The following is a 24,946-nucleotide window of genomic DNA, read 5'->3' on the forward strand; positions in this document are numbered from 1 at the left end:
GGCATTTCGGTGACTGGGTTGCAACCAGTTTGGGACCACGCCGTCGGAGGCAGCTGAAGTCACTGTGGAAGAGCCGATGCTAGGGATGGGGTTGGGGGTGTGGGGACGGGAGGTGGCCTGCTGGCATCCCTGGGGGGAGGAGGTCACAGGCCCTACACGTGGGATTTGGGGGCTTGCCCAAGCGTGAGCTGTGAGGAGTGCTTGCTGCTTCAGAGCCACTGCGGAAGGGACAGCTTCCCACAGAGGAGAGTCAGCAGAGCTGGGCCCTCTCCCCGGCAGCCCCCTGTCCTCTGCGCACGCCCACTGTGGAAACCAAAGCCTGGACCCCCAGGACCCCCACGTATAGCAGCAGGCGAGGCCCAGGGCCTGCTGTGCGAACCCACCAGAAGTTAATTAACCTAAGTCTCAGCAGAGCGAGATCTGAAGCCTTCTATAACCACGCCGAGAACGGGTGAAGGGCTGTGGCGGGGGGGGGGGGGGGGTGGGGTGGGGTGTGGGGGGCTTTTCTGCTCCAGTGTCCAAATCTCTCTGGGGGATCTGGAGAGAACCAGAACCCACGCCCAAACCACAGCTCCCTTTCCATCACGTGTACTTTGTGCACTTATGTGTGGTTTAATCTTTTCTTCCTTAAAGATTTTTATTTATTTATTTGAGAGAGAGAGCATGAGAAAAAGAGAGCACAAGCAGGGGGAAGGACAGAGGGAGACGCAGACTTCCAGCTGAGCAGGGAGCCCGACGTGGGACTCGATCCCAGGACCTGAGCCGAAGGCAGACGCTTAACCGACTGAGCCACCCAGGCGCCCTGGTTTAATCTTTTGACCATGAAGAGCAGTCTTCTTCTTAAAAATACAAATGAGAGAAAAAAATATGTATATGTGTGTAAGAGAGAGAAAGCAGGTGAACCCACAGAACCTACAAGAGAGGTGACTTCCGGCGGTGGCATGATGCGCAAATTTTCTCCTCTCCTTTTTACTTATCTCTTGCGTCGAAATGTCCCTCAAACAACAAAAATAAGCGGTGAGCTAGAGAACATTTAAAAATAAAGAAAGAGGGTCCAAAGTAGCCCACACAATGGCTGTACCTTCTGAAGATAGCTAAGTGGATTCAACCACACAGGGAGAGGGGCCGTGAATTTCTCAGCAAAGCTGGACTCTGTTCAGATGTATTTTTTTTTAAAGATTTTATTTATTTATCCATGAGAGACAGAGAGAGAGAGAGAGAGAGAGAGAGAAGCAGAGGGAGAAGCAGGCTCCCCGCTGAGCAGGGAGCCCGATGCGGGACTCGATCCCAGGACCCTGGGATCATGACCTGAGCCGAAGGCAGACGCTTAACCATCTGAGCCACCCAGGCGCCCTGTTCAGATGTATTAAAAACTACTCCGCTCCTGAATGTCCTCGGCAGCTCTCCACCATGCCCACCGAGGCAGTTTTGGTCGCTAATGACGGCTACTTAGGAAAAACAGCTAACAGATCCAAAGCAAGCAACAGGGACCCGCGGCTCCCTGCCCGCCCTGCTCCCCTATTGTCTGAAGATTGCAAAACCAGCTAGTTCTGCCTGTGGCACGCCCTCACCAGGGACCAGGTCCATCCTAGACGGTCCTGGGACCCTGAGTAACCACGGCCTCCCCGTGGCCAACATGGTTAAAGGCTGTCAACCTGCAATGCGTCGGATTCAGTATGGAAGGCGTTGGGTTTTTTGTTGTTGTTGTTTTTTTTTTTTTTTTGGTTTGGTTTTTTAAGATTTTATTTATTTATTTGGCAGAGAGAGAGAGAGAGAGCAGAAGCAGAGGGAGAAGGAGAAGCACGTTTCCCACTGAGCAGGGAGCCCGATGAGGGGCTTGATCCCAGGACCCCGGGATCATGACCTGAGCCGAAGGCAGACACTTAACCCATGAGCCACCCAGGCGCCCCTGGAAGGAGGTTTTTAAACTACCAGGCACCAAGCACCAGCCAGGAGATCTCACCAACAGAGCACGTCCACTGAGTGTGTTTACCTGGGCCTCCAGACACCTGCTCTGGCCTCTCCCGGATTGCAAGGTGGTCCAAATACACGCACACAGAGTCTCAGGATGAGTAGTGTGCGTGTGCATGCCACGCGTGCGTGTATAAAATATCCCACACAGGAGATGTGCATCTTGGCTGAGTGGGGCTGGGGGTCACACAGGAATAGGGAGGTGAGGAGACTTAACTCTCTAAGAGAGAAATATTCTAGAACCAGAGGGTACGATGCCAGGCTGCTTCTGCTAGAGTCTTCGAGTATCCAAGATGGGAAGTCTATGTTGGTGTTTCTCCCAGCAGCCTGGGAGGGAATGGGAAATTGTTAAAGGGTATTAAGCAAGGACCAGAAACAGACATGGCCAGAAATAGGGTACAGAAGGGAGAGGGACCCAGAAGCACCATGGAAACAGCCCTCCAGCCTTGGCCTCAATCCTGACTCAGCCCCTGAGCAGCCGCATGATAGGAAAGTGACTCAGCCACTGCATTTATCTACACATCTACACAACAGAGGAGGACAGGAGTTCTGTTGTGGAGGGCACCTAGAAGGGTGCATGTCACCAGGAACGCTCCATGACAGAGGGGTCCCAGCGGGAAGGTGTGTGTTTAAGTGCCCAGAGAGACCAAGCTTCACACGGCCTCTGCCCCCTGAGCGGTGAAGTTCAGGTGCCCACACCTCAGCCTGCCCCACCGCGCCTGATAATGTCACCAGCAACAGTCACTTCTCCCCAGCCCTCTGTTTCCAAGACTGCAACTCAGCAGGCAAGCACACACCTGCTGGGGAGGGCATGCGTTCAGAGGTTGACCAGCTGGATCTTCGGAGAAGGATGGGTGGGTGCAAGGAGACCGCTCCCAAGCGGGGCTGGTTGGATGAGTGGAGCAAACTTCCGACCCTCCATGCCCCTTCCTGGCAGACAGCAAACAAGGCCACCTGCCCCGTCTCCAAGGCTGCACGGTGCTTTTTCTCTTGAGAAGGGCTCCAGGGGATTTATCCGACTCTGTGGGCTCACAACAAGCTCTGGCTTCCCCTGGAGGACACTGATGACCAAGGAGGCACTATGACCGGCCACCCTGAGGTCTCATGCACTTAGGAAATGCTGGACCTTCTATGCCCGAACCTATAGAAGGTGCCTGTGGGGGGAAGCACTTCTGCTACTGAGCCAGGAAGGGCCAAGAGGCACTGGAGGAGAAGGGGTGGACAGGAGAACACCAGGGCCAACTCAGCCTACTTCCTAATTTGGCCAGCGCTGCCAAGGCCGTCCCCACATCCCCCTCCAGCATGACCAGAGCTCCCCGCTCTGCCTGTCACCTGACTGTGCTCTGCCCCCATCGCCCCGAGGCCACCACAGTCCTCTTGCCTTTGCTCTCTCCCAGAAAGAAGCTCCCCCAGTTGGTGGCCTGAAACACATCAGGAGTCAAAAGACGCGGAGACACCTGGGGACGTATCCAAGGGACCTGAAAAGGGCGCTCAAACACTTGTAAAGCCATGTTCGCAGTAGCCTTACCCACAATGACAAGGGCAGGCAGGACCCAAGGGGTCCATCAACTGAGGAGCAGGTCAACAGAACACGGTGCATCCGAAGAAATACCCAGCCATCAAAAGGAAGGAGGCTCCGCTCCACCCTACCACAGGGATGAGCCCTGAAGCCACGCGTGCGATTCCATTTATACGAAATGCCCAGAAGAGGGAAATCCATAGAAACAGAAAGCAGATGAGTGGGGTCACCGGGGGCTGGGGGAGAGGGGGTACAGGGTTTCCTCTTTGGGGTGATATAAATGTTGCACCATACTACGAATGTATAAATACCACTCGGGATAAATTTTATGTCGGGTGTATTTTACCATTTAAAAACAAATCCTTTTTAAGCTGCGGAGGGGGCAAAAGTTGGACCCCCCACCTGCAGGCTCTCTCTCATTGAAAAGGCCCAAAGCACCCACATTACCTCATCGCTCATGGTCATGGGTGGGGGGGCAGACCTCCTAGGAGAGCTGCCCCCCAGCCATTAAGACGATGCAGCATGACTTACGACCCGGTAATTACGATCTCTGTCAAACTTATTCGTCTAACTCGTTTCCTTCAAGTTAAACCCTTCCCTTCCCTAGTCCCGTGGCTTCTCCCCTTCCATTTTGGCAGCTCCTTCCCATGGGAAGAGGAACGAGAAGCAGAGGTGACAAGGGCCCAGAGATGGGGGCCCTACCTACAATGAACAAGATCCGAGGGAGTGGGAGAGAGCGGGGAGGGTGAGGGCAGTTTTCTCCAACTCAGAAATTCTTAACCTGATGCATATCATGGCTTTGTGGGAATCCTAAAACGCTGCATCTTCCCCCAGATGGGCCATCCATCACCCTGAGCGCAAGCCTGGATTTCGGCCTCCCTTGGGTCCCCTTGTTCAGTCAACAACCTGCTCAACTGTTTACAGAGACTCATCCTCTGAGAATCTGAAGATAACTATGGATCTCCTGCCCTCCAAAATGGAGTCATTTGTGCATGTACACCCTCACCCTATTTCCTACAGAGTATCAGGAGGCTTCTAGACGACTCAGAGCCCTAATCTAGCCGGTAATCAGGAAACATACGTGCTCAGATCCCATTTGCGTCCATCGATAATGACTTTTATCATGCACCAACTGTTGAGAGTGCTCCAAGGACGGGGCCAGATGCTTTACACACTTATGTCTAGCTTTGACAATTTAAACCTGACATGTTCCCATTATAAATTTATAAATGAATCTGAGACTCAGAGAATGTAATAACTCGTCCAATGCTGCACAGCTAAACAAACGATTAGCCCAAACTCTGAAATACTACCTTGTCCTGGAGACTTCTGTCCAGTTACCTACATCCAGGCTACCCTCCCTGTCCATCTCTCCCCAGCTGGCCAGGGGAGGCTCTACGTCTTCACCTAGACCACCTGATACCCCAGTTCCCACCAAGGAGGGTGACAACTCAGGCCTGCTTCTCCTGCCTGTCTCACAGTCTCCAAATGAGCATATGCCTTCCCGGGAGAGGAGCAGAAATACCACCACCCACACCCCAGCAGTCACGTTCCTGGCTGCAGGCTAACTTCCTTGTCTCCTTATTTAAAACAACACCACCAAAGAAATTTTCCTCTTAATGATGGCTAATGGGGAAGAAAAAAGAGCAGGCACCAAAGGAAAGTCACCCAGAGATTGAAAACAAAATCCCCCTTCCCGCTTATAGCAGTGTTTCTCAAAGTGCAGTCCCTGGAAACCCATTCCCCCCTCGGTCCCCTGGGATGTGCGTTAAAAATGCGGATCCCAGAGCCCTGCTCCAAACATCAGATCAACCTGGAGCCTGGGAAGCGGCCTTTCAACATGCATCCTAGGGGAGGCTCATGCCCACTGAACTCAGAACAGGCTGGTGTGCGGCTTTAGAGAAGCACTCGACAGAAAGCGTGCTTCTGAAATCAAAACCGGGAACATAAAATTATAATAAGCACAATTTATACAAAGACAGTGCTTAGCTGCATGGCCACTTATTTATTAAGGAAAAGGTGGCCATCCCCAAGCCCTGCAGAGGAGACTTCTTTTAAGAGGGATTCCATCTGGTCTCTGCAGAGTCTCCAGGCACTACCAACCCCCACACTCAGCCCCCCACCGGCCCCCGCCCCTTGTCAAGTTCAGCTGGGGACTCCTTCCCCCTCAGGAGGCTTCTGGGAACACCTGAGCCTTACCTTCTGCAGATGTGAACCAACGCTACTTGACACGGTCACGGGCGGTCATCAAATGCTTTGGCAGCCAGATCAGCCGGTTTTAAGGTCCCCCCATTCTGCGTCTTCTCACACCCCAAGCCCAGGAGCAATAGGAGCTCCAGAGAAAGGCATAGCCACAGGGCCCCACACCCCCACTCCCCCCCCCCCCAACCCAGATCTATATATAACATCTCTGAGGTTGTCAGCCTAACGAGCCACTTTCTGGCAGACCCGTTGCCATGGCAATTACTGCTAATGAGCCGGGTGCCGTGATTGGCACTGCTTGAAGGCTCCTCCACAAAGAACTCTCCAGCAAGTTCTCTCTTCCCAAACGCACAGCCAGCCGGGGACACCCGGAAGCAGCCAGGCCTCGGCCAGGTGTGCCTGGGAAGCACCAGTCCCCAGGAACAGCTCTGGTACTGCTGCGCCCTGAGCAGTCCAGGCCCCCAGGGGCCAGGGCTGGCCTCGCTGTCCCTCAGCAGGGGGTCAGCCAATCCGCAGTAGTGACAGGGGCTGCAAACGAGCCACCCAGATGCGCCGGGGACTGGAGAGTCACGTCCGCTCCACACCTTGCTGCAGACACCTGTTCAGGGTGGAGAGACCCCGACACAAAGCTGGGAATGGCTATACCAAAGGCAAGGTCATCTCCCCTGGCCATGGGTTTTAAGACACAAAGCAGGAAGCAGGGCCCCAGCTCCCACGGTGATGCCGCCAGCCTCAGGATCTGTGCCTCTAAGAGTATGGGGCACCTTTCCTCTGTCTCACAGGTAAGAAAGTCCCCATCTCTCCAGCTCTGGCAGCCTTTCTATCCAGTCTGAGAGCGACTCACAGAGGAGAGCTGGGGAGGAAGTAAGGGACACCGGCGACAGCTCAGTGCACCCTGGGAAGTGAAGTCCTCACAGGGAGTTTTCTAGGCTGGCAGGGAAAGATTTGAAGACCTGGCCGGTGGGAGGAAGAGGAGGAGAGACCACACAACAGAGAAACAGGCTGTAAGGTTCAGGAAGACGTGGCTACGTCCATGCTGTCCCTAGCATTAGTCTCGGCCCGGGGCCCAGAACACCGGCTGGAGGGATGGAGGGAAGCAGGGACCAACGGAAACTTGCAATCGTCAGAAACTGGCTCCAAAGAGATCTGAGGTTTTCACCAAACAAGTAGACAGAATGACAGTCCAAGCGACGTGTGCCCTACCTGTAACGAATCCCAGCTCTTAATGGATCCCAATGGATGGACTCTTCGACCTTGCGCACAGGGAGGTGGGGCAAGACAAGATAACATAATCTCTTTCACTGCAGAAAATAAATCGGGGAACAGTATCCAGAAGCCTCCGGGGAGGCACAAACTTCTAACCATGACCTCATATGGTATCTGGACGGAAAATTCCAGAAAAGTGTTCCGCAACCTCGATACAAGGTAGGAAGATAGAGCATCTATGATACAACAGCAAAAAAATCATAAGGATCGGACAAACTAATGCAAACAAGGCAAGTGGCCTGGAAAAAGGAAACACATACTATAAAAAGGGGACAGGAAATTAACAAAATTGTAGGAAAATTTACGAGGTAGCAACAGAGGAAGTCCACTGGGCTGCAAGAGAATGTGGAATTAGTCTTGCAAAAAGGAAAAAAAAAAATAAAAAGGAAAGCACTGGTTATGTACAAAGCCAATGTAAGAATTTTTCCTGGAATGCAAAGGAAATGCACAAAATAATGAAAACAGAGGACCAGAAAAACAAGGCAAGATACAGATGCTAGGTGCTCCTGAGGATGAGAAAAGAAATGATAAACCGTGGTTGATATGGGGGGCGGGGTGCTTTCCTCAGCTAAAAGGAGACGCGTATGTGCAGCGTGGCTGGTCCCACACTGCCGCACGCAAAATGGATTTTATAAGCCCACGGCAGGCACACCGTGAATGATGTATTTACACGGCAGAGATGAGGAGAAGGGTGTCCCCAATAAATGAGCAAAAAAATAAATAACTCAAGTTGGTCACAGGCTTCCCTGTAACTGCATTTCAAAAGATACCTCTGGATTGTCCTATGGGAAATGCCGAGACCCTGCTATGTGTCCGAGCAGTCTTCCATCAAAATACGTTCCTCGTGGCACCTGGGTGGCTCAGTCGGTTGAGCGTCTGCCTTTGGCTCAGGTCATGGTCCCAGGGGTGCTGGGATCGAGTCCCACATCGGGCTCCCTGCTCGGCGGGGGGTCTGCTTCTCCCCCTCCCTCGCGCTCTCTCTCTCTCTCTCTCTCTCTCAAAAAAATGGATAAAATCAAGGAAGGACGGAGGGAAGGAGGGAGGGAGGAAGGAAGGTGTTTCTCTATGGACAGTGGTTCAGGGAATATAGGTCTGCAGACAGTGGGTCCAGGGACTTGTGTGTCCTCCTCAGAAGTGCTTTAGAAGATGCACCACAGCTGCGGGGGAGATGACGAGAAATGAAGGTGAAGAACTAAGGTAAAAAGGTCCCGGGCTCACCACTGAGAGCAGCTTTAAAAATGTGCAAATCATCATCATCGATCTAGTTGCCGAGTCTGTGTACCTATCACTACTCTCCGTAAACGGTATGAAACGAGGAAAGAGCTTGGATCACAAATTCCAGAAACTACTAGAAAAGATCAAGAGGTAGAACAAGGTAGAGAACACCTCTCTCCCAACCCCAACAAGGGGCCGTCCCTTCTTCCTCTTGGCCCAGATGGCCTTGCCAATTTGCTCCCGACCTCCGGCATCGAGTATCTGCTCTCACCACTTTCCTGGGGAATGACAGGTTTCCAGCCGGAGGGACCGTGACAGAAGGGAAGGGTCCTTGGGGACCACAGACCTTTCTTGAATCCGGGGGTTCTGTGAGTCTAATCTCCAGCCACGTTTCATGGACTCCACGGGCAGTTGGCTTCCACAGGGATTCCTGACCCGAGCATCTCTGCATCCCTTGGGCCACTCTGGTTGGACCCCTGCACGAAGAGGGGTCAGGCACGTAAGGCCCACCTCCAGCTTTTACCAACAAGAAGCCAGAGAGAGAGCCAGGCGGGATGCTTTTCTTCCTTCCACTCCTCCAAGTGCAAGATTTCTCAGGAAATGGGACCGACTCATGAGAGGTTTTGCCAGAACTCCTCACGTGTATATTCAAACTGCTCTTAGTAGAAAGCCCTTTGGCATGGCTTCTCTGAGTCCCTTAAAGGAACTTTCCAAAGCGGGCTTTACTCACTTAAATGCAAACGTCCCCAGGACTCTTGCGAACCCAATACAACCCATGTGTTCTCAGGCCTCCCGCTCAGGGTGAATGGCTGGAAGGGGTCATGCTTGCAGCAATAATCCACATCACAGTGGCTGGCATCAGTCACTCACTCATGCCAGACCTCGGCGCCCATGACAAGTCCTCATGGATCATACTGACAAGTCCCCAGAGGGTGACTCACTTGGGGTCCCCAGCTCCAGCCCCCAGGGAACGTCTGCCACACTCACACTTGCCGGCATCAGCTACCTTCCCCGACACCCCCATCACCCCCCCATGACTGCCCTCCATCCACGAAACTGCTAGAGGAAGCTTTACACCTGGCAGCCACTGGTGGGCATCAATGCTTGGGGGGGGTGTTCTCCCAGCACCCACAGAGCTGCCAGCCACGTGCCCGCCGCCCAATCCGCTGCGAGCACTCCACACCTGTCTAGCTCCTGAAGGGCTTGGCAAGGGTCCCAGCCACCCTGAAAAACCATCTGTAAGCCCCCAGTGCCTCGCCGGGACCAATCGACTCACTGTGGCCTGTTTTTCAGGCCGGGGCAGGGAAGAGGCCACAGGACAATAAACTCTTATTTTCTGATCCTAAAAAGGAATGGAGTGATCTGGTTAACCAGGAATTTTGATGAACACAATTACAATGTAGTCTCTGCGAGGGCACAGGAAGTCAACCCTCACAGGGAAACTTGGCTAAGCCGGAAAACACAGGGTCTCCAGTGGGGCAAGGGCGGACAAACAATCTTGCGAACAATACCGCAAAGTGCAAGGATGAGCTGGACGCCCCCACCCCCACCCCCCGCAACCCCCACCATGTCAGAAGCCATTTCACAGCCCTGACGTGTCTGTGGGTCAAGCAGTGGAGGGCGGGAAGGAATCCATCCTGTAGGAAGTGACTTCTATTAGGGCCTTACACACATTCCCACGAGAGCCCTTATTCCACGGACACCAGAGAAAGACACTCTGCTATTACTGGTGCACCTGCCGTCCAGAGAGAAGACAGAGGGGCCGATGAACAGGGTTCCAAAGGAGACAGTGCACAAAATGAGGACCTCTGGATGTCAGCAGACATCTCCTATTTGAGATGGCTTGTGCTTTTGCAGGTGGCATTCCGCCCAGCAACCCCATACAGCATGACAGGGAACTGAGAGATGCCCGCCTTTCAGCGTCTCTTGAGAGAATCTCCGCGTTGACCGAACAACACAACTGTGTCGGTCCTGCTCCATACTGAGGTTTAGGGCAGGTACCCGATGGCCGCATGGCCACGTTCAGGCTCATGTGGGGGAAGGTGGTTCCCACAGGCGCTCCGGAAACATGGAGAACAGCTCTAGGAATAAGATGGGAAGTTGCACCTGCCACCCCATCTTGGAGCCCAGAGGGGCTTGAGAAACCCCACAGAGAGCCTGTAACTTTGGTCCCACTTCTAAGATCTGTCCGGCCCTGATGTTTCAAAGGTATAAAGGGCGAGGCGGTGAGCTCCTCGCAGGCTGTCTGGGCTTCTGGCCTCTGAGCAGGAAAACCTGAATGAGTCTGCTCACCAGCTCGTGATTAACTGAGACATTTTATTCAAATTCTCCACTTCGAGGAATGTTGGCTCCTTTCCTCCTACCCTTTCTCCGGCGGATAAAAATAGCGTGGGCCATTCTGATATCATACCTCCAACCTCAGGACCCCAGAAGCATCTGCAGAAAGCACACAGGCCTAGGCGCAAGGAGACCGTGTTCCCAGACAGCAAGCTATAACTCATGCAGTTCCCTGGGCCTCTCGGGGCCTCTGTCTCCTCATCTGTAAAACCAGGGGCTGCCAGCCCTCCGACACCGGGGTTCTAAGACCTGAGGAACACGTCACATAAAGGGGCCCAAAACCACCACAAGGGACATTTCACGCTTGCAAAAGCAGCTACCCCTGTTCCGAGCCAGAACAGGAACGTTCATGTCACATTACCTCTTCCCCCCAGCATGGTCCAGAGAGCGAAAACTTCCTCAGCCAAACCCGACTTGGAATGGATGGGAAGGATATGCGTCTGAAACCCCAGGGAAGCGAAGCGGTTTAATGGAACTTGGAAGTCATTGAAACGTATGCCCCAACCAGGATTCGCAAAGTTGTGAGCGTTACCGCAAACCCATACGGGGAGGCTGAACACGGACTTCTCTTCCCCTTGGGCCGCAAGTCACTGTCCCGGCCTCTTTAGGGCTCCAATGTCCCTATCTGTCAGAAGAAGGAGGTGGGCGGGGGGGGGGGTTAGCACTTCCCTTCGTCCTGAAGGATCTCAAAATGCACCCTGGAGGGACGCGTGGGTGGCTCGGTCGTTAAGCATCTGCCCTCGGCTTGGATCATGATCCCAGGGTCCTGGGATCGAGTCCCGCATCGGGCTCTCTGCTCAGCGGGGAGCCTGCCTCTCCCTCTCCCACTCCCCCTGCTTGTGTTCCCTCTCTCGCTGTCTCTCTCTGACAAATAAGTAAGATACAAATTTTAAAAATCTTAAAAAAAAAAAAACACCTGCACCCTGGATTTTCTACACTAGTATGTATCGGTAGAGATATCAATTACCCTGCCCTAGGAGATGCTTCCGAAGGACATGCTGAGGCTCATGCACCGGCAGCATGCTCCCTAGGCAGCTCCTGGTAGGGTGCGGACCCCTCCACGTGATTCCTGATCCAATTTCCCTTTGCAGAGGAGAGAGCTGGGGAATAAGCGAATTTTGCCAACACTTGGTATTGGGGGGAAGGGGAGGTTGGGGGTGGAGGGAGCAGGGAGAAGAGGAAATCCTAATGAAGCCCCCCCTTTGTACCCGTATTAAGGTACAAAAATCCCAGAATGCCTCATGCCAGGGTTTCTAGCACTTTCTCAGGCCCCTGAAGAAAACCCCCTACCCACATTTACCGAGCATTCTGTTCCATTCAGAACAGACCCTGCAAGTTCAGAGGAGATGAACGGAACTGAAAGTCGCTCGCTCAGGTGAGGTCACACGCTTGGAACCTCCCACCAAGCAGCCTGCCCGCCAGAAAGGGGCTCCCAGGGCAGGTGGCGCACGCTGCGTCCTCGAGGGGTCGGCACCCCTCTAAAGAACAGAGGACTGGGGCTCATCAGGGTGCCAAGGTGGGCGTCGGACGCCCGCCTATGGCTGCCATCGGGCCGGCCCAGCTTGGTGGCCGCTAGAAGCGGGTCCCCAGGCACCAGAGACCCAGGGGCAGCAAGTGTTCTCACCGAGGAGACGCATCTCAGTGACTGTGTGGCGCTGGTGGCCCGAGCTCCAAGTGACGCCAATCAAAGACCTCGGGCTCTGAGAGCTGGCTCCCCGTGCATCCTAACTGCTTTGGAACCACGGGCACTGGAGGGAGGGTAAGGCTAATCGAGGCTGGAACCGCCAGCATGAGGCACAGCAAGGGGTGCAATTCCAATCAACCCAAGGCAGCGGACCTTTCTGCAGGTCTGCGTCTGGTGCAGAGAAAACCAGACAGAGGGTGATAGCCGGGGGACACCACTGCCGAGAGCGGGGACCCACCACTGCTCTGGGGGCCCCCCATCGCGCAGAGAACACGCGGGATGTGAGCGGGGAGGGCCGGCCTTGAGAAACCCCTTCATCTCTGCGGGGAGGCCTCGATTTCCTTATCTTGAAAATACAGAAATCGGACCCGATGGTCTCCTAGGGTTTTCTCTGGTTTCTCTTGCTCTCTTTTCTACAACTCGAGGATTCTGGATGTTGGTCTCAGTCCACCCTGCTTTGTAAAGACATGCTGTTTCGTGAGGGGGGAAAAGTCTCATTCAAGTGTAGACATGGGTTCACAGGCAGCAGACTGGGCCCCCGAACACTGGGCTTCTTCCTCTCAACACGGTGAGTTCCAGGGAGTTCTTCTGCCCCGAATAGCCTATTGTCAGCCCCTTCCCTGTCATTCCTAGAGCCACATGCAGTTGAGCTCTATCTGCCCAGCGACCCTGGGCTTCCCTGTGTCCGAAGCTGGAACTCACCCCACACCCAACACAGCCTTGTTCTTTTTGTTTGTTTAAGATTGTATTTATTTATTTGAGAGAGAGAGGGAAAGAGAGCACAAGCAGGGGGAGGGACAGAGGCAGAGGGAGAAGCAGTCTCCCCGCTGAGCAGGGAGCCCAATGTGGGACTCGATCCCAGGACCCCAGGATCATGACCTGAGCCAGAAGGCAGATGCTTCACCGACTGAGCCACACAGGCACCCCCCCCCCGCCCCCGCAACACAGGCTTGTTCTGAGCCTGCTAGAGATAAGCTGTTCACCACGCACGCACGCCGGGACCTGAACACACACTCCACCTCGGCTTGGGCACAGCATGCCTCCATCTCCGCCAAGAGGCTCCCCTGGGCTCTCACCCTCCTCCAGGTAAAGCTTCTTTGCGGATCCCGTCTTCTCTGTGAACCTCCCTGCCACACCCCACAGCCAAGGCCAGACCCACCAGAACCCACCAGCGCTCCCTAGCACTCCATCAGAACGTGACTGACCCATCTAGCTTCTTTACACACCATCTTTCCACAAGTGTACCAGCCGCTGGGCTGTCCCCTGGGAGCTGGCTAGAAATGCAGAGTCCCAGGCTCCACCCGAGCACCCAGCTCTGTATTTTAAAGGTCCCTGGGCAATTCAGATGAGCTTTAACCTCCGAGAAGCTCTGCTGTGAACTTTCCAGGTGCCTCTGGGTGACGAGCACAGGCTCAGGCCTCCATGAGAAGCCACACCAAAATTAGAGATGCTGTCTGACCCCGTGGGCGGGAGACAGCATCCTGGAAGGCGGCTATGTGCAGACACAGACGAGCCTTCCCATATGAACTGGACCCCCCGCCTCGGCTGTCCAGAGCCTCCAGAGAGTGGTCACTAGAGTCTTGGCTGATGGGAGGTCCCTCTTTCCAAGAAAGGGGGGGTGTCTAACTTCCAGAGGTAGGAATGTGGGCACGGTAAGGCTATCCTACCCTTAAGTCTCCAGAGAGCATCCATGCATGCCCCTTAACACAGCCCACCCCTGCCACCACCAAACTGGACAGAAGCACCCAGCCCAGCCTGGAACCACAGTATAGACACCAGACTCCCGGGGCAGATCCTCGACTCCCCGGGGGAGCCCCCAACAGGCTTTCCCTTGTAGACGGTCCCAGCTAGAACCGGGCCACAGAGACGGCAGGTGGGTAGACAGGCAGAAGCCAAGCTTCAGATTCGGGAGAAGTGAGGGACGCGAGATGTGGCCGCCAGTCGCCACAAGCCACACTGCCACCACATGGTCGCACGCCTCCACGGAACCGCTGCCCAGGTAACCGGGGAGCTGCCCACCCCCTCCACCAACAACGCCCTTTTGACATCACATCTCATTCCTCCCCCTTCTCGATTCTCACACAAGTCCTCTTTTCTCCCAGCTCTTTATGCTTCACAGGAGCGCCCCCTGCCCAGCACACTGGGCCCCCCCCCCCCCCCCGCCGCCCAAGGCTTCTCAGCTCCCCATCTCAGAGGTTCTCAGAACCGCTTTCTAAAATACCCAAGTTAGTTCAGAAACACGCAGAAAAAGCTGAGCCCATCGGATCGATTCTTACCATCAGAGAAGAGCTAGTCTTCCTCACGGGGCTGCTAATAACTCAGAGGAGAGTCCTGGGCCCCGCGTGGAGTCCCCAGACCCAGGGCCAGGCCCCTGCCAACTTCCTCTCCACGGCACCCTCTGCGGGAAATGGGGCTGATGCAAGCAATCGTGCCAAGGGTCAGTGCCGGGGACACCCTGGAGGGCGTTCCTGCGGCTTTGCACGCTGCTCTTCTTTCACAAAGAACACCCTACATTGCACAGTTCCTTCCAAATCTGCCCCAGGTCCTGTGAGGAAATCAACGACGCATTCTGGACTTCCCAGTTGCGAAGTTTCTGGAGGCTTTTTTTTTTTTTCCTTCACTCTCTCTTTTTCCCCTTTCTCAGCTAAAAAAAAGTTGGCCGAGGTCACGACACACAATGGCCAAGCTTGTGTCACTGACCAGATGCCTCCCACCCCCAGGCCCGGGGACAAGAGCTCCTTTGTCCACTATATTTTAGGCGGGACTCCCTGGGCCTGCCCAAGCCCTGCTGGGGAATGTTCCGCCAACTTCTTCCCAACCCTAAGTCACGGCTCTGGCCTCGGCCCCAGCCCCAGCTGTGTGAACCCAAGGCCAGATAAAAACCAACCTACAAAGAATGGGGAATGCTCCCCCAAAGAACCATTGTGTTAGACCCATCCAGGGCTGAAAAGCCCCAGAAGGGCAAGACGAGGGTCCCCTGCCTTCGCTCTGCCCTTGCCGCCTCCAAACCTGGACAGACAGTGGGTGACCAGGGGGACGATGCCATGCGTCTCAGAGGAAAAGGGCTTTAGGATCACAAAGCTGTTAGTTGCAAGTGGAGGAAGGCTTGGACCCTGAGCTCAATATGGCACCCACCAACTGAATGAGTTCAGACAAGAGACTTGGATCCTGCGTGAATGTATCAAATCACTCCACTCGGACAGCTTTTTGGAGCAGTTGAAGGGTTAGCACTTCAAATCCACACATTTCTATGTCTGCTTTCAATGTAACCCTTTGTGATTTTAGGAAATGAGGCTTGATATCGAAGTAAATATGGCTTTCCCAAGGGACCGCAAAGTCTCGAGGTCTGGATGGTTTCCTATAAATAGCATTCTCTCAAATGTATGGATGAACCGTGTATTTATGAAGAGGGTTCAGCGCCAGATCCTTGGGTTGGGCTAGGAAATCAGAACGATCCCTAGGGACAGAGTCAGAGGGCTCTGGAGCCCTTGTGGGTTCACTACCTACTAGCTGTGACACCTAGCGTGGGGCCCCGAACCTTCCCCCGTGTCAGGGGGGACATCCACATAAACACTGAGCATAGAGCAAAAGGGACCCAAGTACCCAATAAAGGCAGTTGTTTTTGTGGCTGAAAGAGTAGGAGCCGAAGTTTCCCTGGACACACACAAAAAATGGGCAAAGGGCATTTCTCCCAAGAAGATATACAAATGGCCAATGGGCACACGGAAAAGTGCTCCTTACCACTCATCACTAGGGAAAACACATTAAAACCCAAATGAAGAGTCACCTCCCACCCATGGGGATGGCCACTATCAACAAACAAATGAATAAAACCAGAAAGGTCAGAGAAGAACAGGCATTGGCGAGGCTGTAGGCAACATGGAAAACAATATGGCGGCTCCTCAAAAAGTTACACACAGAATTACCATAGGTCCAGCATTTCCACTTCTAGGTATACACCCAAGAGAACAGAAAAGGAGGGACTCAGCTGTCCATACTGTTGTACTGCAGCATTCTTCGTGACGGCCAAAGAATTTAGAAACAACCCAAGAGGGTGCATTCATGGATGAGCGGATAAACAAAATGTGGCATGTATACAGCGGCATGGTGTTCAGCCTTAGAAAGGAGATTCTGACCCAGACTACGGTGCAGATGAACCTAAAGACATTAGGCAAAACAAAATAACCCAGTCATGAAAAGGCAGATATTGTGGGATCCTACTTTAGGAGGGGCCTAGAACAGAAAAAATTCAGAGAGACCAAAAAAAAAAAAAAAAAAATAGAATGGCGATTGCCAAGGGCCAGGGGAAGATGGGGGGGGGGGCAGGGGTGTGGTGTTAGTGTTTAATGGAGACAGACTGAGTGTCCGTTAGCAAGATGACAAAGTCTGGAGGTGGATGGTGATGGATGCACAACACTGTGAAGGCACTTGATGCCACAGATCTTGTAAACTTCAAAATGGTTAAAAGGGTGTCATGTCTGTTTTAACACACACACACGTCCGGGACGCACAGAGGTAGCTTAGATCAAGGGACCCTGGCCAGTGTGACATAAGCCACATCATGAGATACCCAGGGACAGAACCTCCGGAGATGCGAAGTGTGCACCCAGAGAGAAGCCTCCCCAGCCTGCTGGTGAAGCCTATAAGACAAGTCTGGGGCAGCTCAGATGGCTCACTGTGGTCCATTTGGTGTTCAGTCTTGGGGAAACTGAGGCAGCACAACCGGCATCCTAATGTCAACCACGGGCTTGTCTGCTGATGGGGGCGTGCACTCAGAGGGCCAACGGCAACATGCCTCCCCCTGGACACATCAACTCCCACCTTTCTGGTCTTTTTCCTTCCACCCCCAGAGGCAGAGCTCATCTCTTCCTTCTCAAAGCCTGGGGTGGGCTGCTCGAGGGGCTCTACTTCCCCTCTCTGCTTGTCAGGCTCCGATCTGCTACAGGGGGGGACAATGAGCTCTCCCTGAGCTCTCACTCTGGGCCAGACGCCGTCCTAAGTGCGTCATGTGCCTTGTGTCAATGTAACTCGCCCAACAAGCCAACGAGGAGGTTTCTAGTATCGTTCCCATTTAACAGAGGAGTAAACACAGGCTCCCACCCACAAGAAGGTAAACGCAGAACTCCATCCGCACCCGGACAGCCAAGACCTTCACCTTGGGTCCTTCCGGTTTCATGGAATTAAAATACCCATGGAAGCTCTCACAGCCCATAATTTTTTGGTTTTATGGCAGCAAAGAGGGGAGAGTTTTAAGGCTATTCAGCCTTGGCACCACTCTGACACTGCATCACACTCATGAATAGATACAATCAGAGACAATAACACACCCCTATAGGGCAACACACAGATTGTCATCACGGTTCCCGGGATGGCCTCCAGCCAATGGCAAGAGACCTTTCTGGGCCTTTATGAACGAGGAGGCTAATCTGCTCTGACCTGAGCTAAGCAGAACAAACCAGAGGCCCGCAAACGTTTTATCCCTTAGGATTCACCAACACGGATATCTCAGGGTGTGTAAAAACTCATGAAGACACTCTCAGGGGTTTATGGTTTGGGGTGATCCCGGTGTCTCAAACCAGACATCCCTTGAGTTTTGCTTTATGGATAGTCTTCTATCATTTGAGTTGGCTGCAAAAAAGCACAAATTGCTCTCATTCTGGTTTTTGCAAATAGGTAGGTTCCTACACCAGAGGTCACATAGACAAACGAAGGACAGTAGGAAACCAAACACAAAAAAGACCAACAATCATTTCCATGGAGCTCCATTTTCCCCGGAGTTTCATGGAGTCCGATGGCCAACCTTCTTGCTATTATCCGTTGTCTCGGTTGAGTTGAAAACTGCCAACCAAAAGAGGCCACGTTCTACAACCAAAGGAGAACCATGAGTCATGTTGTCTTATAATGATAATTAGTAAGAAAGACAGCGTATGGGGACGACTCACTTTTTCTAAATGCTTCATAATCGTGAAGGGAAAAATTATTCACCAGACCATGCAATCTGGGGCCAGGGTCTCGAAGACACTCCCAACCCCCTCACAGGCAGCCCCTTGGCTATAGGATTAGTCAAGCAACTATGGTTACCAGCAACCTCTTCCCAAATGCTGTGGAAGACGCAGGCAAGTGTAACACCAACGGACCTGGCTTCGACAATTTGGAAGATAAGGCACAGACACACAAGTAAAAAAGCAGAAACAACTACACAAGGAAGTCTATCATAAGTGTCAAGGAATAAGTCGGCAGACAGTAAGAGCTTTCAGAAGCCAGAGAAGGGCCAGATCATGTGCGGCTGGGGAGGTCAGAGAAGGCTTCTCAGAAGATACAGCATATGCCTGACAGCAGCGATGAAAAGGAAGGGCTTGACCAGAACGGAGGGACAGTAAGTGACAAGTAGAATAGGCCTCGGTGACTGAGCAGATGTAGGAGAAGTGGGAGGAAGTAAAAGTCGATCCTGAAGGGGACGAGGGAAGACGGACCCAGTACTCAGGGAGATCCGGCCACGGGAGAAGCCAGTTTAGGGATATACGGTAGAGTTCACGAGCTCCACACTCAAGGTCCAAGTGCTTGATCAGGGTGCAGCGGGCTGAGTGTGGCCCTTGACCCATGGAGCTGGGGTATCTGCCCGGAGATGGGGGTGCAATCCTACAGGTGGACTCAGTTTATGAAGAAAGAATGGAGAGCTGAGCCCCAAGACGTGCTCTCACTTTCCCCCTGACCCTCCCGCGAGCCCCCCATGATTGCCTGCAGCACACCTCGCACCCCTCTCCGAGACCCTCAAAGGCAAGAACCAGGTTTCCGTCCTTCTCCCTTCTGATGCAGCGCCCTGCCTCACACTCGGGGGCTGGCTCCACGATGGGCAAGGAATGGACTCAAGTTCTGGGAATGAGTCACAGAAAACAAGAAGGATGGAATCGTAAGAATAGGAAGCAGTGTCCACGAGAGAGACGGAAAAAGACGCTCACCAATGACGGAGGGGATGCTCCCCCCGCCAATCACAGAAAGGGGAGCAAGGGAGTGAGGTGGGCGTGGGAATCTGGTCCTGAGCATTTGAGGAGTTGGGGAGCCTGAGGACACACAGGGACGGGAGGTAAGACACTGAGATAGTAGAGCGTGGAGAGAAAGGACAAGACCGTGAGTAGGCAGTGGCTGGCCTGGGCCCACTGGGCCTATGGATGGCTCCTATGAGGGGCCTGACAGCTACCTTCTTGCCCTCGGCATGGGGGGGGGGGTCCGAGGCCCCTCATAAGGTTCCCAGGTGTCCCTCTCCATAAAAGATTCCCAAGATCAAGTGAACATATCAGAAATGGCACCCACTGTAACAGGCTCGGTTCCGGACCCAAGGGGTGCCTCGGCTCAACATCTCCCAAACTCCAGCCATTCACGTTCCCCCGTCCCAACTCTGCCACTGGTACACATCAGCTGCCCTACTATTTACCCGGATTTTTTTTTAACTCTCTTATAATGAGCTTGAATTTAGCCTGACCCTAAGCAGGAATAGCTATGAAACATGGATTTGATGTGGTTGTTTGTCTTCCCTGTTACACACTTAAATAAACGTAACTAAAAAACAGTCATCATGGGGGGTGGGGGATGGGTTAGCCTGGCGATGGGTATTAAAGAGGGCACAATCTGCGTGCAGCACTGGGTGTTATGCACAAACAATGAATCATGGAACACTACATCAAAAACTAATGACGTAATGTATGTGATTAACATAACAATAAAAAATTTAAAGTATAAAAAAAACCAGTCATCACAACACGGTCTATGAGGTTCTTAACAATATCCTTAGTGGTAACCTCGGCCCACTTTAAGAAACACAGTTTCAGGCTATGTGTAAAATTACCATAGAGCAGCTGTGAAATGGTCTAGGGAGGGTTTTTTTGGAAACCTATGAAACCAAGCTCGAATTCTCCACTGACCACATACCCCTAACTGCAGGAGCAAGGTTGCCAGTGTGTGCCCGAGTCACCGCTGGGAGGCCCAGGAGGGGAGTCAAGGGAGAAACAGAGGACTTCTCACGGTGAGGGCCATGGGACAGCCCTGGCTGCGAGGTGTGTGCATCACCAAACCTACAGGTAGGCAACTGTGAAAGGGATTCAACCTTCCCCCGTGAGCACACGGTGCCAAGGCCAATGACACACAACGCATATTGCGTCTGACGGTACACGCAACGTGTACACAGGTGTTGCCTTGTTGGAGAAGGAGGAAAGAGAGGGGCACGGGAAGGCAGGGAAAGGGTGAGGAAGCACCATGTTAAGGGCTCAAGGGAAGAGCACCTCTCAGAAGACAAAGTCAGGAAACTGCTAGAAAGCAAGAAGTCCTCTTTGAAAGAGGAACAGAAAATTGTCACGGAAAAAGAGGGTAAAAATAAGAAGGATGACACAAAGAAAAAAAACAGATGAGGTAAGGATTATGCCAAAATTGCTCACTTAAATCCACATTAGTGGTTGCGGGTAAATAAAGATTTTTTAAAAAGTTAAATTAATAAAATGCAGGCTACCCTTCAAAGGATCTCCCCAAACTGCAAAGGTTTAAAAAAAAAAAAGGCAAGGAAATGACAAAGTAATGCATGTTTAATTAGAAAAGACCGGACCATGTAGACGAAAATCAATAATCGACTGCAAAAGTAACAAAAGAGAATTTTCAGAATCATGCCCACCAAGAGGCAAAGAGAAAGATTGCCTGGGAAATCGGTTTTTCCTCAGACTTTTCTTCTGCTCCTACTATGAGCACTTCCCACAGGAACCAAAGCTCCACAAGGCAGGGACTCACCAAGGGGCTGGGTGTCAGCCCTCGGAAAGTGCTGGAAAGTGCTAGAAGACATATCCCACCAAGTCAAAGCTCTGTTGAGGTGTGGTCATGGTCTCATTCATCACTGTGGGAGTTCAATAAGCATTTGCTGAAGGGTGGACCAAACTGAGCAGCAAATAGGAGTTTTCGTTCCGAACGTCTGAGATTCGTGCTCACTTCGGCAGCACATATACTAACATTGGAACGATACAGAGATTAGCATGGCGCCGAACGTCTGAGATTCAAGACATATACATCCAGCCAAGCTGTATTAATATTTCACATTGAAAGAGACAGAAAGGGCTCTCGAAGCACGCAGGTGAAGAAACCACCCATGTACTCTCCAGGCACTGAGAGAGAGACCAACATGAGAATGAGGACAATGGGGCATCGTCATATAAATGCATCTGTGAGGCATTTCTTACGCAGTGTAGATCCCCAGCTCAGAAATCCAGCCAACGGACCGTCCGGCTCGGGGGCGAAGCCCGGTGACCGGTGTCTCCCTTGGCCCTCCTCCTCTGCTTTGCATGCATCCTGGAATCAGGCTACCCGTGTTTCCTGCAACATCTTTCAGTGCCAGGACAGAGGAAGCCTCCAGCCATGTGTGGGGAGCACTGTTCACCAATGCTGTCTTTTCTGCCCCAGCATGCCAATGCTGTCTTTTCTGCCCCAGCATGGGCTGGCACTGGGGTAGCTACTGGACCTTTGGCGGACCAATATCCCTGGTGAACACAGATGCAAAAATTCTCACCAAACTACTAGCCAATAGGATCCAACAGTACATTAAAAGGATTATTCACCACGACCAGTGGTACTTATTCCTGGGCTGCAAGGTTCAACATCCGCAAATCAATCAATGTGAAACACTACATTAATAAAAAAAGAACAAGACCCATATGATACTCTTACTAGACGCAGAAAAAGCATTTGACAAAGTACAGCATCCTTTCTTGATTAAAACTCTTCAGAGTGTAGGGATAGAGGGTACATACCTCAATATCATAAAAGCCATCTATGAAAAACCCACAGCGAAGATCATTCTCAATGGGGAAAAGCTGAGAGCTTTTCCCCTAAGGTCAGGAACGCGGCAGGGATGTCCACTCTCACCACTGCTATTCAACATAGTATTAGAAGTCCCAGCCACAGCAATCAGACAACAAAAAGAAATCAAAGGCATCCGAATAGGCAAAGAAGTCAAACTCTCACTCTTTGCAGATGATATGATACGTTATGTGGAAAACCTAAAAGATTCCATCCCAAAACTACTAGAACTCACACAGGAATTCAGTAAAGTGTCAGGATGTAAAATCAATCCACAGAAATCAGTTGCATTTCTATACACCACCACCAAGACAGAAAAAAGAGAAATTAAGGAGTGGATCCATTTACAATTGCACCCAAAACCATAAGATACCTAGGAATAAATCTAACCAAAGAGGCAAAGAATCTGTACTCAAAAAACTATAGAATACTCATGAAAGAAACTGAGGAAGACACAAAGAAATGGAAAAACGTTCCATGCTCATGGATTGGAAGAACCAACATTGTGAAGATGTCAGTGCTACCTAGAGCAATCTACACATTTAATGCAATCCCCATCAAACTACCATCCACTTTTTTCAAAGAAATGGAACAAATAATCCTAAAATTTGTATGGAACCAGAAAAGACTCCGAATAGCCAGAGGAATACTGAAAAAGAAAAGCAAAGCTGGCGGCATCACAATTCCGGACTTCCAGCTCTATTACAAAGCTGTCATCATCAAGACAGTATGGTACTGGCACAAAAACAGACACATAGATCAATGGAACAGAATCGAGAGCCCAGAAATGGACCCTCAACTCTATGGTCAACTAAACTTCGAAAAAGGAGGAAAGACTGTCCAGTGGAAAAAAAGTCTATTAGTCACTGGACCCTTGGGGACACTGCACTGGGAGCATCACTAGACAAAGTCTCTGTCACTCCTCCACCTAAGCCCCCAAGCTACCTGCACTGTGTAGAGCACCACTCTGTTTGCTAAGGAACAGGAAGAATGACTTTTGCATATTTAAAACTGCCCTTGAATGAACAAAGCCTTCCCTCCTCCCCAGAGCAGGAAAGACCAATCAGCCACCCAGCGGCCAATGCTTTTTGTTCACCAAAACCCCCTTTCCTATCACCTTCTAAGAGCTGTTCCCACTTTAAGAACCAGAGTCCGCGGGCGCCTGGGTGGCTCAGTTGGTTAAGCCACTGCCTTCGGCTCAGGTCATGATCCTGGAGTCCCGGGATCGAGTCCCGCGTCGGGCTCCCTGCTCGGCGGGGAGTCTGCTTCTCCCTCTGACCCTCTCCCCTCTCATGTGCTCTCTCTCTCTCTCATTCTTTCTCTCAAATAAATAAATAAAATCTTTAAAAAATAACCTTAAAAAAAAAAAAAGAACCAGAGTCTGCAGCACAGTGTCAAAGGTGGAAAACGATGCACCCCACACTCCTTCCCCCACCCCCACCAATGAAACGCTGAGGGAACACAGGAAAATGTGAACGCCGGTCATCTCTGTATTTTGGGATTTCTCAGGCTGTTTTAATTGTTTTCATTTGATCACATTTAAAATGTTTATTTATTTTTAATTGTACAAATCAAAATTTTTCTCCTTTTTTTAAACGTGTTATAAAATTACTTTTACGATCAGGAAAACACCGCCTTCCCCCAAAATCAGCATATCCAATTCTAACATATACCATATGATCCCAATTATGTAGACAAACATATACAGCCAAAAAAAGGGGGGGGATGAAAAGAATGCAAAATATTTTTTCTTATTTTTGCTTTTCTGTATTTTTCCATTTTCTATAACGAGCATATTAATTTTAACGCTTTTTTTTTTTGAGGAGAGAAGGGGCAGAGGGAAAGGAAGTGAGAAAATCTTAAGCCGGCTCCAAACGCAACGCAGAGCCTCAGGCGAGGCTTGAGCTCACAACCCCAAGATCATGATCTGAGCCAAAATCAAGAGTCAGATGCTTAACTGACTGAGCCACCCAGGTGCCCCAACTTTAATGCATTTTTTAAAAAAATATTTACTTTATTCCATTATGAAGTAACGTATGAATACAGCCCTATTTAAAATATTTAGAGACTATTTGCTAATAAAATCCCCCTTGATATCTCCCTTCACAGTTGCCATCCCGTAAAATGAAGGGTTCATCATACTATCTTTCAAGTGATAAGGAGACTTGGGGGGGTTATTTATAAGAAAATGAATTAAGATGAAATGGGCAATAGTAAGGAGCTTTCCGGTCCAATGCAAGGCGGACACAAAAATTAGAGAGGGAAAGGACCCCAGAGATCGTTTGACCATGCTACCATTTTACAGATTGGGAAACTGAGCCCACAGACAGATGGGAACTGGATGCCAAGTCTCCCCCAGCCCAGCCCAGAGCCCCCTCCTTCTTGCTCTCTGGCCACCCTAAATCTTGGTACTGATGTTGCTGGCATGACTAAAGGACTAGTTCTGGTCACACAGCACGGCAAGAGCCAAAGCCCCACGTAAGACGGCCCCCAAGCTGACACCAACACTACTCTGTGCGAGCCGACCTCCAAGGAGTCCAGCTCTCTGCTCAAACACCAGCCATTTCCCATCCGTTTGTGGCCAGTGAGCCCCCTCCCCCCGCCGCCCCATGTAGGGACGGGGCCCAGAGAGGAAACATCTGTGCACACAAGGGGAGTGAAGGGGAGTGAATAAACGCACTTGATTCTCCCTTTGGCAAATCCTCTTTGGCCTTTTTCCACCCCCTGAAATGCAAAGCCCCATTCCAATGAGGAGGTCTGCAAGATTCCAGAAACTTCTAGAAACCACAACCCCCACTCCGCAACAGGGATTCCCAAAACAAGGTGCGCGTGGATGTGTTGGGGCTGTGGGAAAGGATAAATAGCAGACACAACCCCCAGAAACCAGCCACAGGCATCCACTGGCTTGCCCCCAACCCCAG

The 24,946-nt window shown here is 51.7% G+C and overlaps 1 protein-coding gene across 6 annotated transcripts in view; it reads right to left on the bottom strand.

The window, feature by feature from the left end:
• GAS7 (growth arrest specific 7) overlaps positions 1-24,946 on the bottom strand; it is a 198,210-nt gene that overhangs the window by 80,712 nt on the left and 92,552 nt on the right. The window contains exon 1 of one of the 6 annotated variants that reach the window (XM_027625379.2): positions 14,471-14,763. The exons of 4 other annotated variants lie outside the window; for them this stretch is intronic. In XM_027625379.2, coding sequence (XP_027481180.2) covers positions 14,471-14,473 — 3 coding nt within the window. In that variant the 5' untranslated portion in view covers positions 14,474-14,763. Of the gene's footprint in view, positions 1-5,689; positions 5,854-14,470; positions 14,764-24,946 lie in introns of those variants that run through there. One more of the 6 variants, XM_027625380.2, reaches the window with a different exon arrangement.

The sequence above is a fragment of the Zalophus californianus genome, chromosome 16 (genome assembly GCF_009762305.2).
Source record: "Zalophus californianus isolate mZalCal1 chromosome 16, mZalCal1.pri.v2, whole genome shotgun sequence".
In the NCBI taxonomy this organism is placed as follows: Eukaryota; Metazoa; Chordata; class Mammalia; order Carnivora; family Otariidae; genus Zalophus; species Zalophus californianus.